At 40.5% G+C, this 18599-nt stretch overlaps 2 protein-coding genes across 8 annotated transcripts in view; both read right to left on the bottom strand.

The window, feature by feature from the left end:
* The window catches only part of CAPS2 (calcyphosine 2), a 31252-nt gene extending 22920 nt beyond the window's left edge, over positions 1-8332 (bottom strand). For 3 of the 6 annotated variants that reach the window (XM_075428550.1, XM_075428554.1, XM_075428555.1), the window contains exons 1-7: positions 8146-8332; positions 7237-7340; positions 5248-5294; positions 3973-4018; positions 3726-3845; positions 2794-2835; positions 398-571 (exon numbers count right to left, since the gene is read on the bottom strand). In XM_075428550.1, coding sequence (XP_075284665.1) covers positions 398-571; positions 2794-2835; positions 3726-3845; positions 3973-4018; positions 5248-5294; positions 7237-7311 — 504 coding nt within the window. In that variant the 5' untranslated portion in view covers positions 7312-7340; positions 8146-8332. Of the gene's footprint in view, positions 1-397; positions 572-2793; positions 2836-3725; positions 3846-3972; positions 4019-5247; positions 5295-7236; positions 7341-8131 lie in introns of all 6 variants that reach the window. The other 3 variants (XM_075428551.1, XM_075428552.1, XM_075428553.1) reach the window with 3 other exon arrangements.
* Positions 8333-9641: 1309 nt separating this feature from the next.
* CCDC107 (coiled-coil domain containing 107) lies at positions 9642-18491 on the bottom strand. 2 transcript variants are annotated; one of them, XM_075428905.1, is made up of 7 exons: positions 18285-18491; positions 15097-15302; positions 13786-13852; positions 12498-12588; positions 11266-11375; positions 11115-11169; positions 10544-10646 (listed from the first exon to the last, which is right to left on the bottom strand). In XM_075428905.1, exons 1-7 carry the CDS (start codon positions 18451-18453, stop codon positions 10628-10630), a joined length of 717 nt encoding a protein of 238 aa, XP_075285020.1. In that variant the 5' UTR covers positions 18454-18491; the 3' UTR covers positions 10544-10627. The 2 variants fall into 2 exon arrangements, with proteins under 2 accessions (XP_075285019.1, XP_075285020.1); XM_075428904.1 differs by lacking the exon at positions 11115-11169 and having other exon boundaries at positions 9642-10646.
* Between the last annotated feature and the right edge of the window lie 108 nt (positions 18492-18599).

Here is an 18599-nt window from a genome sequence, read left to right as displayed (position 1 = left end):
AGCTTTAATGCCTTTCTATATTTGGAAATAACATTTTAGCAAGATCTTCCTGCTGTCTCGCATCTACTTTGGCTGCAAACTCTTCCCTATCAATCATCCTAATCGTCATGCTCAGACTAGAGGTGCACTGTGAGGGCAAATGTTACACTTCCTACCAGAGAATACAAGCATACTTAGATTCTCAGAGCACCTCACTTTCTTGCTGTGGAACAACTCAAACAAGCTTCCTATATTTTATTTCCTACTCAACAGATGCTGCAATTACACGTTTTTATTTCTTTATAATAAAAACATGGAAGAAATTAATTACACACACATACAAACCTCTCCAAACACTGTAATGAAATACCAACGTACATTGGCTATTTAAAAATGCAATTACTTCTTTGCCAGCTACCTTTATTGAAGCTTCTGGACACTGGAGGTGGTCTTTTTTCTTTTCGGCAAGTCTCTGAGAATACTGCTTATATTCTTCCTTCATATCTGCTTCATACTGACGATACTTCAGTTTATATCTGTCTGCTGCGGATGGCAGATCTTCTGGTATTGTCTTCTGCTGCAAAACAGAATGCTAAAACAAAGAGCAATCAATATAAAAGCCTCTGGCTGATCTACTGAATGAGAAAAGCATTATTATAGTTCCCTTCCAGTATAACTTCTGAAACTTCTTGACATTATGCTTCGCATGAAGAAAAGATGCAAATATGACTGCAAATTCTGGCTTCGTTTTCATTGAGTTTTTCATATTCTGACATTTTTTAATCTAAAAAGTACACAGCCAAATGGCTTTACATCACTTTTAAAGAGAAAAGCCAAAATTCAGTGGTTCTGTCCTATAAGATAATGTTACAGATCACTAAAATGGGTATTCTGACTTTTTATTTTGGATGGCTGAAAATGGGCTGATGGATGTTTTAAATAAGAAGTTCTAATATTCTTGGGTGGCAGATGAGTACGAGTACTGGGACTTCCTTCCCTAGAACAACATCAGCTGAAAAGGTTGTGAAGCCTGTTAAGCACCTTCCTAACTTTACGACTGTTTCAGTGCTCTACAGAATGGAGGCTGGATCAATACGAACAGCAGCAATGACAGAAGGCCAAGACTCCACTCTTCCTTCTCTTCCTGAATAACTAACACCGTCAGTGTTCAAGTGATATTCCTTCAATGCTAACAAAACTAAGATGGCCTTATCTAGCATCTCTACTTGACACATCTCATCTTGCAACAGCAGTGTAACATTCCTCTTCTAGAAAACCATTTCTCAAAAACTTAAGATTTATGTTCTTGAAAGGGCAGCGTTCTCTTTCAAAAGAGGATCCACATCCCTTCACTGGTTAATTCCCGAAACACAATACTACATTTAAATTATTTTTCCAAAAGTGACCTATTTTGTGAAGATTTATTTACACAGTCTGTTACTGAAGAAGCTGGGATATATCTTGCTAAAGGAATGCTCAGTCAGGGACCCAGAAACAAGCAATGCAGAAATAAAGGCCACTCAGAGGAATACATTAAAATATTTCAGAACTGCTTGAAAATCATCTCCACAGAAAAGAAAGGGAATAAAAAAAAAAAAGTCAGGCAAAAAGAGAGGGGGGGGGAGAGTAAAAGAGAGCATGTGAACAGAAGATACGTTCTTGCACACTCAGCACTTCAGTATTTAAGACATAATGAAGGCAGAAAGGAAGCAACAGGAGATAAAGGAAAGCAGAGAAGAAAGGAAGAAAGACCGTGAGAAACAAAGTCATACCAACTTTCCGTTAGCCTTCCTGCAGCTAGACAGAATTATATGTATGAACTTTATATTAAAAAAAAACAACAAAAAAACCCCAAAAAACCCCAAAGAGGTAAAGCAAGCATACAGACCTATAAAGAGTATAGCAGCTCATGTATGTTTGCACTGCACAGCTACAATGCAGTACAGAGGAAAATAACCTATCTGTAGTTATGTCTTTACAGTTACATCTTAAGACGTGCATAAACACCTATGTTGGGTACACAGATATTCTGAGTAGTAGTATGTTCTTAGTCCACTATTAAAAAAAAAAAGACAAACACTTAACCATTTTAGTTTTTATTTAAATGCATTTATTTGTCTAGTTGAGAAACCATTTGGTTATACAGGGAAAAATATAAAATGATGATCTTGCCAGATTCACCTTGAGCTCCAGCCAATTTGGAGTCCTGCCATACAAGTCGCTATATTATTAGTTTCTAGGGGCACAGGTTATGTACAAATTAATTAATAATTGTTTTTCCTTCCAGCTATACTTCTGTTTTAAGCACACTCATTAGAGTATTTCTTAGGTTTACATAAATTAAATACTTTTGAAATAATGGATTTTTAAACAGCAGATTTTCCAATTCCAAGAAAGATAAAACATTGATAAGTTAGGATATTTCCTGCACCCTAATCAAATAAAAATACACTACTACTAGCAGGATTTTTACCATGGTAATGTATGGTGCACAATTATGACAGAAAATAATCATTTAGGTAGCATTCTTCCTGAATTCGTTTAAAGCTCTAGATATCTAATCTCTCGAATATATAGGGACTACAAACAGAAGAGTACTGTTCGCAGTACTTCAGCATTTTCCCTTTAATTACCACATTTGAAACACTCAACATACTGACGGAATGACAGCAGATTAAAAATAGGCTCTCCGATAAGCTAGTTCCTGTCACACACATGTTAAAACATATTAAATTTTCAGACCACATACTATAGTACTCTACTACTGAATTGCTAATGTTACTTTGTCAATGTATATTTTTTCAGATACTTTACCTCTATTTTATACTGGTAAGATTTTCTAGACACTTGTTTAAGCTAAAGGAAAAGAGAAATTAAATATGTATCACGATCAAATAAAAAAACTGTCACATTCATTTGTTCAAATTTATTTCAGATACAAGAGTTCAAAAGAAAACTTTTCCTGCATTCAGGAAACTGTAATAACTGAGTAATTAAATTAATTCTTCAAGTTGTTACAGTGGACATTGATCCTGAACAGCGCTGTACTGTACTATAAACTAGAATGTTAGCATCAGGACTACTGATTTTCCCTACAAAGTACCTAAGATTAGTGGTGATCAAGTATCTTAGTCATCCAGAGCAAAAAAATGCTGATATGTGATCAGGAAATTTGAACAAGAAAAGTGCTCTGACAAACTAAGCATAATTCCAATGTTGCCATCACAGTTCTATTTTAAAGACAAGAGACTTAAGAAAAACCCTATGAAATCACTGCACATAACTCAGAAAGTTTTGTTTTGACCAAAAGTAACTATTCTTCCATAGATATAATATTTATTGTTTGTAAACTTAGGTTTTGTCTTCAATCATACACTTACTGACTACTATTGATCTTATTTTTTGTTATTTCTGTAAATTCCACTTTGTTTAGAAAGACAATCCAAAGTTACATGCTACCTCAAAAGTATTATATTTTTCAGTTGCTTTGACAAACTGTTAATAAAGCTAGCTGTTAATATATCTCTTCAAAAATTAGTACAACGAAAAGGATGAGTGTATCAACCAACAAAGCAGAGCTAAGGTATATAGAAGTACTTTGAAAAAAATATTTCGACCAATAGCACTTGGGAGATGCGAGTTTAACCAAAAGAAGAAAAGAGTACTTGTATAATAAAACTAAGTATGCTTTTCTAAATCACTGTTAAAGGGGCATATTTTAAAGATATTTGTAGTGACATACTGACCCGTTGAGCCTGATGATGCTGTCCATATGGCATTTGTAATGATGTTTTCCAATGTGAAGACGAATCTAGAGGGCATGTGTGAGGATGGCTTCCACTGTATGGTATGTAAGAGTCTCCATCCTAAAATTACAGTGGGGGGCAAAAAAGGACAAGCAATCATAATCGTTTGACACTCAGTGTGATATTTTTATAAACTGCAACACATGAATTCCAAGAACTATTGAATACATAATTAATTTATAATTACCTCATCATCGGAATCTCCCAGCTTCCCTAGATCTAGGCATGGCACCCTGCAAGAGGTAAAATGATACAGTAAAAGCAAACTGCCTATTAGATGTTCTTATTGACTCCTTCACAAAAATTTCCCTGCTATGAACAGTTTTACTACAAATGGACACGGCATGCTTGGCAAATCCCTATTAGCCCCACTTGCTTCAGCTCAGGAACTGGCCTGTGAGCTTCTCCTCCTCCCCAGTTGCAGAGTACCCTGGCAGCCACGAAGGGCCCCTGTAAGGCCCTTCTCCACTCCCAGCACGGCCATCCTGGCTTCTCTTCACTCCCCAACAAGACCTGCTGCAACAAGATCATAAACCAGAGATTTCTTGATCCTGACTTCCACAGCAGGCCTGTGTCAACACCCCTCTACAATGAATCACCAGAGAGACAACAGGGAAGCAACAGCTCCTTGGGATGCAAACCTTCCAAACTTTCTGAAACAGATCAACACAGTGGAAGCCAACTATACTTCAGCATTTTCTTCTGCTTAAAGAAATGAAATAATCTCCAATTCAGCAAAGCATCTCTGTGCCTTCTGCCTTTACTCCAAGTATACTCTGGAGCACCATGAATACATTTTTTTTTATATTTTACCACTAATATTTCCAGACAATCCTATTATAAAAAGATTACTTCTTGGAATAGGACAGCTCCTTTATTTCCAGTCTTTCTTCATTAAAGAATGACTGACAATACATAGAAATTGAAGTTCTTTGACTTGGGTATGAACAATCCAAGGTCATGGTCCCGCATACTTGTAAAGTAACATAGAAAAATACATTGGCTGTCGGGCATTTCAGTAAACACAAAAAACCTATCAAACATGGTTCTTGGAATAGCAGATGTTGCTCTTCTGCTGAAGTCACTATAAGGTTTTAAATTTGTAAACTTGTAAAAACCATTCACAACAGTTTATCTGTAATTTTTACTGTAATTTCTGCAAAGGCGGCCAACAGTTAAAAAAATGTTTTTCCCTTTCTGCAGACTATTATATTAAAAATATTCAAGAAAGACTACGTATAAATATAAAAACTCTGAGTACAACTGTACCATTAAGCTCAACCAAATGTAAATCAACTTAATTCTAATGTAAATAATGCATCAAATATTCTACCCTAAATATAAATCACAGAAAACAAACCTATGATGATAAATTTCATGGAACACCGAGCTGCATATCAATGCAAATGCACTGTGTTAATAATGTGCAATTACACAAACTGATCAGAAATAGCAGACTTACTCCGGTGGGCGAGGACCATGAGTAGCCCGTGTATGTGGTCTCCAGCCCTAAAAGAATGACATATTATTACAACCCAACAGGGATCAGGATTAAAATACATAGTTCTCTCTTTCAACTTCCCCTGGAATGTTTAAAATCAACACCTCCAAGTATCTGTCTGACTGAGATACTACTAACAAATGGACAAAACAAAAACTTTTATTTGAAAGCTGATTCTTACAGATCATGAGGCTAAGACACTGAATATTCATCATGACAGAAATATTTCCAGCCTTTAAGAATCCAGAACCCAGGTAGTATCCACATTAGCTATTAATAACGCATTAAAAATAGCCCTTGTTCCTGAGACTTTGTACAATCACTGCTCACAAGGTTTTAGGTCACATCGTCCTTGTTGGTTGGGAACCAACCCCTCAGCCAGCCCTTAAACCAAAACCACAATACTGACAGCCAGCTGGCTCACATGGAGCTAGCTCAGACCCCAAAGAAGCCCTGATATTTGGTGTAACTGTATCATCTCAACTTTAGCATAGCAGTACATCATGATGACTAGGCAGCTTGTGTAATCACACTGTTTATTTTGCATGGCTGTGTACCACACAGATCTCCAAACTCAACTGAGCAAGAACACAGCAAACAGAAAGGACTCGAGCCAAAGCTCCATCTACCCCATTATGGCTTTCTGAAAACAGCCAAGAGCAAATCCCTAGGGAAGACTCTACGACAGGGGCAAGCCCCAACTGGCCCCTCAGTCTTAAAAAAACGTGGGGCCAGCATCTTTGTTTTCACTCTTCAGCTCAGAGGTCTCAGCATCACCGTCTGAACTGAGCAGACAGCCTGTTTCCAGAAGTGGACTAACACCTTTCACGATCTGAGAGCAGTCACAAAACTGTAACTCCTTTCCCGCCACACACCCTTGTAGCCTGCTCCTGAAAAAGAAGTTCACAGTTCAGCAACACTACCCTCTAGTGCCTTCAAAAAAAGGGTATTCGGGTCTAAAAAAATAAAAAAAAGTTTCTCTCCAGGAAGGTCGCACATAATAAACACCACCACCTGGTGGTCAAGTATGTAAAATACCGGTAGGAGATCTAACACAATTTAGTCTTAAGACTAAATGCAATGCATTCAATCACAAGTGTGTAATTTTTCTGTACCATTTCAACTGTGATAAGATGAAGAACATACCACATTCTAGATGTTAGTGTCTTAACGTAATTCCTCTTCCAGAAGTCATCAAACCAGGAAGAAAGGAAACAAAAATCATCCTGAAGACTGTTCACATTTACAGGCTGAAGCACATGGTTTCAACCTAATCTTAATCTATGACTTATTTTTGCAAGCCACCAAGAATCAGATGGACTAGGGAGCCTAAATTTGGAAACTGAGGGGCACAGAAAGAGAAGAAGAAAGCAGGGAGGGATTAGAGAAAAATGGGCATTTCTTGTCTTTTACAACCTATGCTAAATGCCCCAAATGCTGTTGTCGTGTACAGGTATTTCATTCTCAAAAGACTGGTTAAAAGGCAGCGTTATAAAACTGATGCAGTATCGTTCACAAAAGGTCAGTTTTCATTCCAAATCAAACAAAAAAGGAAAACAGCAACTTGGCAGGCAAACTCCAAGAATTCCTCATGTGGTCACCCAACAAATAAGGAAGTTAAATGGGTGCTTGGGGCCCGAGGGAAGATTACCAATTAACATCGACATAAAGTGCACAGTATCTGTGAGAAAAATCAACTGTTATTAAAAATATTAATATTTACCTTAGCTATACTAAAAACAACGGCCCTCAGAATCCAAGACCATATTTGTACTAATTATGCTTTCAAAAGTTAGCCTGAAACTTTCTGCTTACAGTGGTCTTGTGAGGGTTGCACACCTAACATCTCAAAATGTAGAAATGCAAAAAATCTTCTGAAGTATGATTAAAATATTTGTTAAAATGTGAAAGTAAGGAAGGAAACAAACCACAAGGCTGCCATTAACACACCTGTTTCTTCCCCCTTGATGACAGCCAGGTCTGCCTTCGAGGGGATGCAGCAACTCCTTTAACTTCCAAATCCATGCAAATTCAATGGCAGCCTTCAGAATAAACTAAAAAACAGTAAAGGCTATTGAGAAAATTGTGTATTTTTTACAAAAGTACTTCTGCAAATAAACGATATTGCATTAGAAAAAATGTGCCCATCACCAATGATTTGGGTATTGTCGTCAGCAAGCTATGAAAAGCTTCCCTTTTTCACCACCTCTTCATTTCAGTCTCTCCTTGCTAACGCTTAACCAGATTCCTGTTCAGATTTAAGCCTTTGCCTCACATTTAACTCCCTCTTTCCCTTACACTTCTCTTGATTCCTTCTCACACCAGCATTACTGATTTGCTACCCCTTGACAACATCAAACCTTCACTCTTCACTTACAACTGCTGCCTGGCTCTCAGCTGCACCCTGCCCTGGGACCAGGTGCTTTCAGGAAGGCACACGGGCCCTCCTGGTGCACAGCCAGCCTCGCGGAGCTCCAGAGCGATGTTTTACCAGCATGGTATCTCCTGCTCCGCTGGTTCCTCCTTCCACCCAGCCAGTTTTGAACCAAAAAGCCTATCGCTTATTTCCCAGAAATCAGACGCTCCATTTTCAACCCACCACCTACAAAAGCCGCCCCTGTTTCCACCCACTGAGCAGGTTTTAGCTCCCAAGAGCGAAGCAGCAGCACGGCTGCTGGGCCCGCAGGGAGCCCGGGCGGCCTACCAGCTGTACCCCGCTCTCGGGGCGCTCTAGACCCCCAGCCGCCTGCTCCGCACGGCCGCAGGCCTCATACTGAAACCCACCGCCCTCCCAGCCGAGGGCACGGAGAGAAGACAGCCCTGCTGCACTTAACGGCGAACGCACCGAAGTCACTTTACCATGAAGGAGGTGAAACACTTATTATCGGCTCAGATAGCTCCAGGGAAAAGCTGGGTTTTCCCGGGATCGCACCCAGGCAGGCACAAGGCAGGGCAGGGCACCGGCCGGGTCCCGGAGCGGTCTCACCGCAGCGTCCTCACGGACAGGCCGCGACGAGCCGCGGGAAAGGGCCCGCCCCCGCGCGTCTCCATGGTAACCGCGCCCCGCCGCCAGGCCCGCAGCCTGGCCGCCGCCCGCCTCGGGGCCCGGCCGGCTACAGCAGCGCAGAGGGGCCAATCCGCGCCGGGAAGCTCCGCGCGGTGCCACCTCCGCCGAGCGGGGAAGGCGGGCTCCCGGTTCCCCCCGAGGAAAGGCCGCGGCGGCAAGCCCGAAGAGCCCTCCCCGCGCTCGGCGGCAAGGCCGCCGGCCCGCAGCCCCCGGCCCGGAGAGCTGGGCGTTGCGCAGGCCCGTGCCCGCCGCGGAGCCGGGCGGCTGGCGGCGGGGACCGCGGCGTGGCAGCGACGGGGCTCACGGTGAGCGTCCGCGGCCCTGCCTCAGAGCACAGCAGTTGCCCCAGAACAGCCCAAAGCCTCTAGACACCGGCTGGCAGCACGGGCGGCGGGGCCGCACACGGCAAGCGCCGCACGCTGGGTTCCCGTTCCTTCATTCTCTCCCAGCAAAGGCTTTGAAAGCAGTTGCAGTTCACTTTAATTAGCCTTATCAGTCATCCCGGAGGCCAGCCTCTGTGCCATTACGATTTTTTTAAAACGGTTCCAGTTATCCAGAATGACCAGACCTACGTCAGCTATTTTTAAACATCAAATTGTGTCCAAGTACCAGTTCTAATACATCCGTGCTGTCCTGGGGAAAAATCCGCCACCTCTCGAGAAACCCTGGCTTTTTGGTCACTCTGTTTTACAAAGTTCGGCAAAATCTCACTTCTTGCAAAACTACAAAGGCGCTGGCGGTAAGGATGTGTTTCTGGATGCTGCTACTTCCAAGCCTGTGTGACCCATTTTTAGAACCCAACGCGCACCCTGTTTCTACACGAGAATAAACAATTCATTCTGTTTCAGTGAGCGACACTAAGAGTTTGGTCCCTTTTAACTACAGTACATTTCCTCCATGAAAACAAATCCATGTGTTATTTTCCTGTGAGAATAAAGATGGCAAAAGAGTTCAGGCATTGTAACTGGCCTACTTAAAAGTCATGCAATTATAAAACACAACACTTCAGTGTTGTACCGTCAGACCTACTTCTAACGTAACTCCTGTCATGAAATGGTGGCAGTTCCATCAGCACGTGCGTTCAGTGAACAAAAAATTAGTAGAAAATAAAGGTATGGACAAAAATGATTCTGGCAAAGGAAGAAAATGCTCAACATTGACCTAAAACAAGCCACTATCAAGTCGGCATAATGTACTGAAAAAAGAAACCCCCAATCCCCACAGCTCCTGAATGATACATAGCTATACATCTGTTCATACTGATGTAAGAAAAAGTTATTACAATGAATCAAAAGGCCAGATTATATTGTGTTTAAATATGAAACAGGGATATAGTAATAATGGTACCAATCATTAGGCAGCTGCTGAATTTCACCAGTGACAGGTGGGGAAGAAATTAAGTGATTCAATGTAACGCATTAAGGTTTAAATTGGCATACAATACTACACACCATTCTTGAAGAGACACCGAACTCGGACATAATTGCTTTAAAATAGTGTCTATGGCTAAATTTCTCTCTCCAAATAAAGAAACTTGACTATGAATGTATCTCTAAGACAACCCATACTGCTTTCCATTGCCCCCCAAGGAAAAGTTTTCCACAAAGAGCTAAAACCATCAGTGCATGCTCTTTAACGAACTCAAGGAAGTCACAGTTCACGTGGCACCATGCTTACTAGTTACAAAACACTCATGAAACATCTATTCTTTATAGTCTTAATTACAAGATATTCTAAAATTTTAGTGAAGCATCAGATATAGTTACAGTGTGTTATATACAGTGTACAGAAATATTTTTTTAGGAAAAAAATAAATAGAAACAAATACGTAAACATCCTGAGTGAAATTCTGCTGCCACTGAAGACAGTTACAAAACCATCACAGATATGAGCACAGGCAGTATTTCACCTCTCTTTTTAAAGCATATAGCAGTGCACATAACTTCATTCAAAACAGTTTAAAGTGCAGACAACATTTAAAAAAAAATCATAAGCTTTTGAAAGCTTTACATATGCAGATTTCATTCATATCTATTACGTCTCCTCAATCCTCTCTCTTCTGATTCAATGGCATCTTTATTTAACATTTCTTGGTCTTCTACCATATCTGGCTCAAACTGATGTACTTCACATTCATCAAATATTTCATGCTTTTCTATTCTGTAATCATTATCAACATCCTCAAGCAAATCTTCATTACTGTCTTCTCTGTCGTCCATTTCTTTCTCTTGAGAATGTTCAGCAAATGACTGAATGAGATCTTCAAGCTGCTCATTACAAATGTGGCTGACATCTTACAATTCACAAAAAAAAATCAAAATGAAAGTTTAAATTACTAGAAAGGTTAAAAATGTCAGGTCAGTTTAGAAGTAGAAAATGTATTTTTTTATTTGTTTTCTCTCTTTTATTAAGACTTAACTAATGTAAAAATTCCCCAAATGTCTAGTGAACCGTTCTCAACATTTAAGATTTCTCTTGGACTACTATGCTCCTCCTGGAAGTCTCCAGTTGAAACTACTATACAATTTGTTGTGTAATATATTATGCAAGCATTACCCACAGCCTCGGAGGTCTCCATCTGGGAATCCTCAGACTAAAGTCAGTCCAATACTAACAGACTGCTCAGGAACTCACAGTCAAGAAGCCCATTTTAACAAAGCAGAATGTGACTGTGCGGTCTTATCCTAGTTCAATTTTAGCACTAGTTCTTAAAAAAAAAAAAAATCATGATTTTATCAAAAATCTGAAATTAGATACACACCTCAAACAGGAAGAATGGTACTCCTCCAGAATGAAATAAATCCCACACATATTACCTAAGATGCAGGAGCCGAACATGATTATAGGAAGATCTGTTTATTCTTCTAAAACAGGAACTACTCAGTTATCCATCCTGCTGGAAATCAAAGTACCTTTCACGTTGTTTTCTGATTTATCCAATCCACTTTCTTTCATCAGTCGTCTAATTGATTGGAGCTGTGTCATTATTTCATCTTTCTGCTCACAAGCTAAAGCATTAACACTAGCAAAAAAGACAGATGACAACAGCTGAAAGATTATCTTGGAAGTGAGTGCTTGATTATAATACACAAGATTGCAATATTTCATTCTGTGGATTAAATACCACAGCTAAATTAGTGACATATTTAGGTCAAGCTTTTCTTTGAGAACTGTCTCTTGAGCAGTGGGGAGCCCACCACATAGACCTACTGAATAATGCAGTCACTGAATTCCAACACTGGAGCCCCAATGGCCAAGGTTGAGTAACGACTACTGAAAGAAACAATCATTGAAAGTAATTTTATTTTTAGTACAACAATGCCTAATACAGAACTTCAGAGTTTGAGGCTTTTCTCCTTTATTTCAGGTTTTGTTTACTCTCTCTCCTCCCCATCATTACTAGAAATTTGTTAGGCAAATTGGTCAGTGAATTTGCTGCTTAATAGTTTCAGCACATTCAGTTCAGAAGTACACTAAAGCAACAATCATGAAATCCTGCACGTTTTAAACTAGGCTTCATGAAGGATGTCAGTCTACACAAACTGGACCACATGGATATTTTTATTTCCAGTAGATGGATAAGGCCCTAGCTTCTTAAGAAAAGAACATCTCTAAAACTACAAGGAGGTTACATTACTTACTCCCTTGTTACACTACAACAGAGAAGCGGTATTTCCACGAAACACACACAATCACTTAACAGGTTCATTTCAAAACACAAAAATAAGCAGCTGTACCTTGATAACTAATTTTGTCTTCTAATTATATCAAAAGGAAGAAACTCTTTCTGCTACCAGAAATCTCATTTCCACAAGGATTTTCAAATGCTACCGAGCTTAAGTATATTTTCACTATTAGTCTCCTTGGTCAGTATTAAAGTTTAACTTGTTAAGCCACAGTAATGTGATCATAAGTGTGAGCTTTTGCATTTGTTTGGTGAACAAGAGATGGGAGGTGTCTGTGGAAAAGATTACAAACTGCAGAATAGGTATTACCTGCAAAAAAGCTACAGAAACAGTGATTAAAGAAGGTTCCTAAACACTCTTCCCTACCTATATATAAGGAACATTCTAAGAACTCTTTGTCAACATTTTGGAGAATTTCAATTTACAAAAAATTACTGAGATCTTTTAGAAACACTCACCAGTTTGACAGTGGATCCAACTGAGTTAATAAAGAATTTAACATTTTCTCTGTCTGTGCCAGATGCTGCTCCAGTTCTAAAAGTTGATGCTCTAACAACAAACAAACACGAAACAAAACCGGGGGGGGGGGTGTGGAGGAGAGAGAGAACATTAAGAAATGTATTTACAATGCCAAAAGGATTTTTTTTTTTTTTTCAGTCAGGCAGATTTGAAAAAAACTATGAAAAATATGAAAAGGGAGCGGTGGGGGTAAGAACAGAAGCTTTACTATGTGTGCTCAGAAGTCCTTCCCATCCAACAATGCCCAAACAGAGGACACCTTAGCAGAAGCTGAGCAAGAATGTGGCTCTCGCCTTCCCAGCCTCAAAAACTCTGCAGTTCCAAGACTTCCTGAGGTGTAAGTAGTGTATTTATACTTAATACACTGTCAAGAATTTGCCCACTCACAACTCACAAACATATTCAACACTTAACGCGCTAGAGTTGAAAGAAGTAACTCCTCCTAAAATACTATTAAGCTTTGAAAAAAGAAGAATGCCACACACAAGGATGGTGCACAGGCAGAGCAGTAAATCACTGCTGATCCTGATTACAGATCTGGTGTACAGAGACACCAAAAGAGGCTGCTAGTTCTTTAACTGAAAATGTGTATATACAAAGGGAAAAAAAAGGATGAAAACAGCTCAACTTTGATGTGCCATAACTTTTTCTCCACAGGAAAGCCCACTTCTTGGCATGTGTAGAATAGACTGAATCAGACAGTCAAGAGTGCTCTGTATCATGAAGAAAAAGATGGTATCCTTTATTCTATCTCTGCTATAAACAGTTTCGCAGGTCTCTGGCCCAAAAATTCAACAGTCTCTATAATTGTTTATCCATACTGTTCCACTATCAATACAGTTCAATTCTAAAGCAGACCATTATATCCTTTTCAAATACCCTATTAATTCTGGAGTATTATATCCTATTTAAACATCCTATTGTCCTGAAGAAAACTGAATAGGTCTTAAGTGAAAAAAATGTCAGAAATTAAAAGGCAGAGAACCATACTATACCACTACAGCTGTTTTTAAAGAGTGCTACCACCTGCAGTTTTCAAACAAATCTCTAAGAAGTGTTTCAAATATACAGAATAACAAAGTGGGTTTTTGTAGGTTCCTAACTGCATGTAAGTAACTTAGAAGATTGTTCTCCTTCAGCTAGACTGCATCAATGAAAATATGTAGCTTGTTCCAGCAGGAAATGTGCGTTTTTGGTGAACATACACATTCTGAATGGGTATCTTACCAGTTTCCTTTGCCTTGTCTTCTGTACTTTTTTCCTTTTTGGAGAGACTTTCTTCATGTGACTTCATCTTTAATAAATATAATTGTGTTAAAAGACTTCATCACTATTTGTACATTAAACATAAAAATGCTTTTAGAAAGTTACTGAAACTAAATAGCAACCACAAAAATGTGCTCCATTAACGAAACTTTTTTTCTGCCATGTCTTCTTCCTCTCTTAAACTAACATTTCTGATTTTAAGCAAAGACAACATGACTAACAAAAGTTGTAAAAGAAAGCAGTTGCTATTTCAACTCCAGTTTTCAAAAATGAACACATGGAACCTTCTACGTTACTGGATCCAGTCTCCTACCATTAACTAGGAAGTACAATTTCTTTCTTAAGGTAATAAAGATGCTATTATAAAAATATTTACATTTCAATCCCACAAGCGCAAGTGTAAAGAGTTGTAATACCCAAACTACTGTTTTTATTATGTTTACGTCTTATTTACAACTTAATTGAATTTATTTTTAAAACCAAACTGGTCAGCCTCTATGCTCATCTTGGTAAGCTGTTGTATTTTTCTCACATAGATTATATAAAACTGACTACGGAAATCAAGATGCTTTCTCCGGTCCTGTTCATGCTTAAGATTTTTTTTTTCCCCTGAAGGCAAGCAACAATGTTCCAGGTGCACTCTCAGCACTGCAAGTGCTGTAGTATCACTTACTATGAATAATACATATCAAGACAAGATATTAAAAAAAAAACCCAAAAAACAACCAACTGATCATGTGTTCTCCTTTCTTAATTTATTAACAGTAGAAAAGCTATCACATTTCATGGATAGAAGTCTTATGTTGCAGCTGCATGACCAAATGAGAAGCCCAGACAAAAGGGCTAGACTACTTGCTATTCTGTCTAATTGCTAATCTAAGACTACTGCTCTGCAGGAGTCGTCCATCTCCTTCCCACACGCGACCTCATTCTGAAGAATGAAAAGGAAGCAAAATACTTCTGAGGCTTAAGTTACAGCCTCAGGTAACAGCACTGTTTAGGTTCTCACATTGCTATTTGAGGTCCGGGCAGGGGAAGGAGTGTAAGATTCTCAATTCTTGAAGTGTCTAAAAAAAGACAAGTCAGAAGCCTTCACAAGGAAGAAATAGATATGCTATCATTTTAGCTTTGGAACTCCCATTCAAAGTCAAACTGAGCAAGAAATGGCTTTGGACAACCATATACACGGGCTCTCAATTGCAGGGGGAAAAAACCCAAACCAGTTACATTTCCTTCTGATTTTAATAATTTACTCCTTTTCTTATGGCTTACCTTCAGAAATTTGTATGCTGCAAACACTCCCACTCCAAGAGCATACAACGGCATGAGGGTGAATGCTAACTCTCTACCATTTCCTCTTGTTCTCTCACTCTTTATCTCTTTTTCCATTGCATTTCTCATCTGCTGAATACTCTGATAAGTATTACTGTCAGAATTTCCTGGATTAAGATGAACTTGATGAACTGTCTGAGGACTATCTTAAAAATGAAATTGAGAGAAAGACAACAAAGTTAGAAAGGAAATTAAGAGTCCAATCAGCTTCACAACTGGAATTAAATTGTTTCTTCTTGTGTCATCATCTTTGTTCATCACTCTTCTAAGATGGTGTGGTCAGCCCTGCATCCAAATAAAGTTACAAAAGAAAAAAAATTAAAAATCACTCTTTCATGAATAGAATGCAAAGTTAAATCTAGGCAGCAAAGACTCTCAAACTAAATTTCTGTGTTTCTTTAAGACATAAGTTTTAAGTTTCTCCCTTCACAGCAATATTGGCAAACCCACAGCAAGCCACAGAAAAGTAGATGTAACAAGAAACAACTTAGATCTTGAAATTAAAGTACACTGAAGAGAAACTATTGATAATGCCAAGAAGAGTTACAAATCAATATTTTTCCTCTGCAACAAAGGAGTTAAGTAGAAACTTGAATTGTCTAGTCCCACAAAAAAATGTTTTGTTGAAATACACATGCTGTGCTGCTGCTTTCATTATTTTGACAGTAAATTCAGTGTTATGTGGATATTCCCACAAGCTTAGAAGCGCTGTAGCTCTGCAAATCATATATTTATCAGGAAAAGATTACACAATAGCAAAGAGATGCAACCTTGGAAGCCTGCAGTATCGTTGCATGTCATTTGCCTGCCAGAACAGGGAGCAGATGAAAGAACAGCCAGTGTCATTGCTTGACTTGGGAATTAGGTTATTTGGTAGTTAAATCTGGGGTTCATGGGACATGCACATAAGAAACAGCCCTATCCGCTAAAGAATGCGGCTGCTTGCAGAGGCAGACAGCAGGTGACTGGGGGTGTGTGAAGTTTTACACTGACGTCTCAACTGACTGCCTAGACTTGTACTTTCAAATCCCTTTGAAGATGTAGTTCGTCACAATTTAACATATCAGAACCAAGTATAGGTAAAACAAGATTCCCGTTTGATAAAAACTCCCAAAGACCATTATGCAAATCATTCCTTGTCAATTAATAGTGAAACAGTGGCATTTCAAAAATTTACCATAACATAACTTGAGTGTGAAAGAGACAGCCACAATCAGGTAGAGAAAAAAAATTAACATTACAACTTCCAGTGAAACAACTGTTTGGCTACAGCTTCTTCCAAATACATGAGAAACAAGAATCTAATTCTGCTAACCTAAGCTGGTACTTGGCGATAAGAGATGTCCAACAGCATTTTAGAATTGTCTAAGTCGCAGTAGCCAGAACAGTTTTTCAGACTTCCAGGGATGACCTGACTGTAGCGAGGTTTACTATCAGCTGTGCAGTCAAGTTGTGCCAGGCATTACCGCTAGTTCTTCCACATCATTGACCGGTTTGCCACACGCGCATTTGGGAGTAGACCTTTTATCTGTATTTTTGTTTAATGGAACTTCAAACAGAAGTGGATAGTTACACAAAAAATTAAACACCCTAGATGATACAGGCAGAATTCAAGCTACCTTAATCATTTAATGCAAGTTCAGGCAGACATTCACCTTTCAACATGAACAGGTTCAGACTTACTAAAACAGCACTAACTAATCTGGAAATCACGTTTTATCTCACATACATTTTTCCTACTTTCAGAATGTTTCCCATTGATTACTACTTTTAAGTTTGCACTCACTCTTTCTCCCTTACTTTCAGTTCTATTTGTTTTTAATGTAAATGATGAGATTTAAGAAAATATCTAATAGCACACATGAAAATATTTCCTCAAGTCAAGCAAACAAGAATGTGGTCAAGGAAAACAACACCTTCCTGGCACAGAAGAATCCTAATGGAGTCCAGTGTCCTGCACCAAGTTTTTCCCACAAAAGAAAGAGCAGAGTGAGCTACTGGCCAAACAGAAGAAAAACCCAGACAGGTGAGAACTGCAGATCTGCCTGAAATTTATTTCACACAGTGCTGGGCCAATACATCAGTAGAATCAGAGGCATGTGAAGTGCTGCTTTTATTAAGGATTGGTTTTAAAGGAATTTGATCTATAGGAAATGACAGCTACCATACAAATTAAAAGTAATCAAGCAAAACAGGCCAGGGTAGAGCTTATGAAGCACATTAAGTTTGACATCAGCTGGGAAGAACATGGTAGCAGCTCAGGCCTCACTTTTTCTGCCTTTGAAAGCTACTCATGGGGAAAAGCACTGACACATAATTTGGAAGATTACAGCAACTATCTGTCTCTTGGTTTACAATGCGTTGGAAGGCATCATCAATGAATCACAGAGCTACCTCAAGCAAGCAGGCTTTGTGTTATTTTCCAAAATGAAAAGAGACCTTTGAACCTTGAGCTAAATCCTCAGCTGATGTATACTGACACAGCTTAACATACGTGTACATCACTTGAGCTTTAACAAGCAGTAAGTTCCCTAGCCCATTCAGTGATATCTCTTCTAAACAAGCATCTTGGACTCCTTCCAATCCACGACCTGACAAATCTCAAAGGAGTCTGTGCTCATGTTTACTTACAGCAACACTTGGCTTCTTTACGGCAGCCCCAACAGGCGCAGTGAATTTTCTCCTCTCTCTGACACCTCACAGCTACTCATCTGCTCCAGCCACTAACTGCGGCCCTGCAGGCACCATTCGTTAAACTGCCTCCAGTAACAGGGTGTCACCTGCACTTAACTGTAATTTCCTCACGACAACGCAGACAAGCAACAAACCCGTAACGCAGCAGCAGAGCACAACATGCAAGGGGGCGGGCGGTGGAAGGTCAAGGCGCAGAGCTCGGAGCACGCCCGCCAGCCGGGAGCCGCCTGACGAGGCCTCTCCCTCCGCCGGCCCCGCAAACCCCCCGCCGCCTCCCGCCAGGCGAAGCCGAGCCGAAGCACAGCCCGCTCCGTTCCCGGGGGGTCCCCTCCCCTCCTCTCCCCTCCGGCCCGCCCGAGACCGGGCCCGGCCCTGAGCAGCTCCCGCCCGGAACACCAACCCCGGCGCGGCCTCGGCACCGCCGCGGCTCCTACCTCTGCGGTGCGGACGGGGATCGTAATGGCCGGGGCCGGCCTTGCCGCCCCGCGGAGACCGGCCCACCCGCCCGCCTCCTCGCCCCCCGAACATCCTGGGCATGACGACGAAGACGCAGAGCACCAGCACCACGGACACCAGCACCTGCTGCAGCCCCGACGCCGCCATGGCCGCCGCCGCCGCTCTCCGGCCAAAGAGACGCCGCCCAGCGCGACGGAGCGGCGCCCGCCTCTCCCCCGCCGGCGGCACAGCGCCCCCCGGCGGGCTCCTGGCGCCGCGCCGCTCCCCGGCGGGGAAGGTTCTGGAAGAGGCCC

Source organism: Opisthocomus hoazin, chromosome 8, assembly GCF_030867145.1.
Source record: "Opisthocomus hoazin isolate bOpiHoa1 chromosome 8, bOpiHoa1.hap1, whole genome shotgun sequence".
Classification (NCBI taxonomy): domain Eukaryota; kingdom Metazoa; phylum Chordata; class Aves; order Opisthocomiformes; family Opisthocomidae; genus Opisthocomus; species Opisthocomus hoazin.
This window is presented reverse-complemented; position numbering and strand designations above follow the sequence as displayed.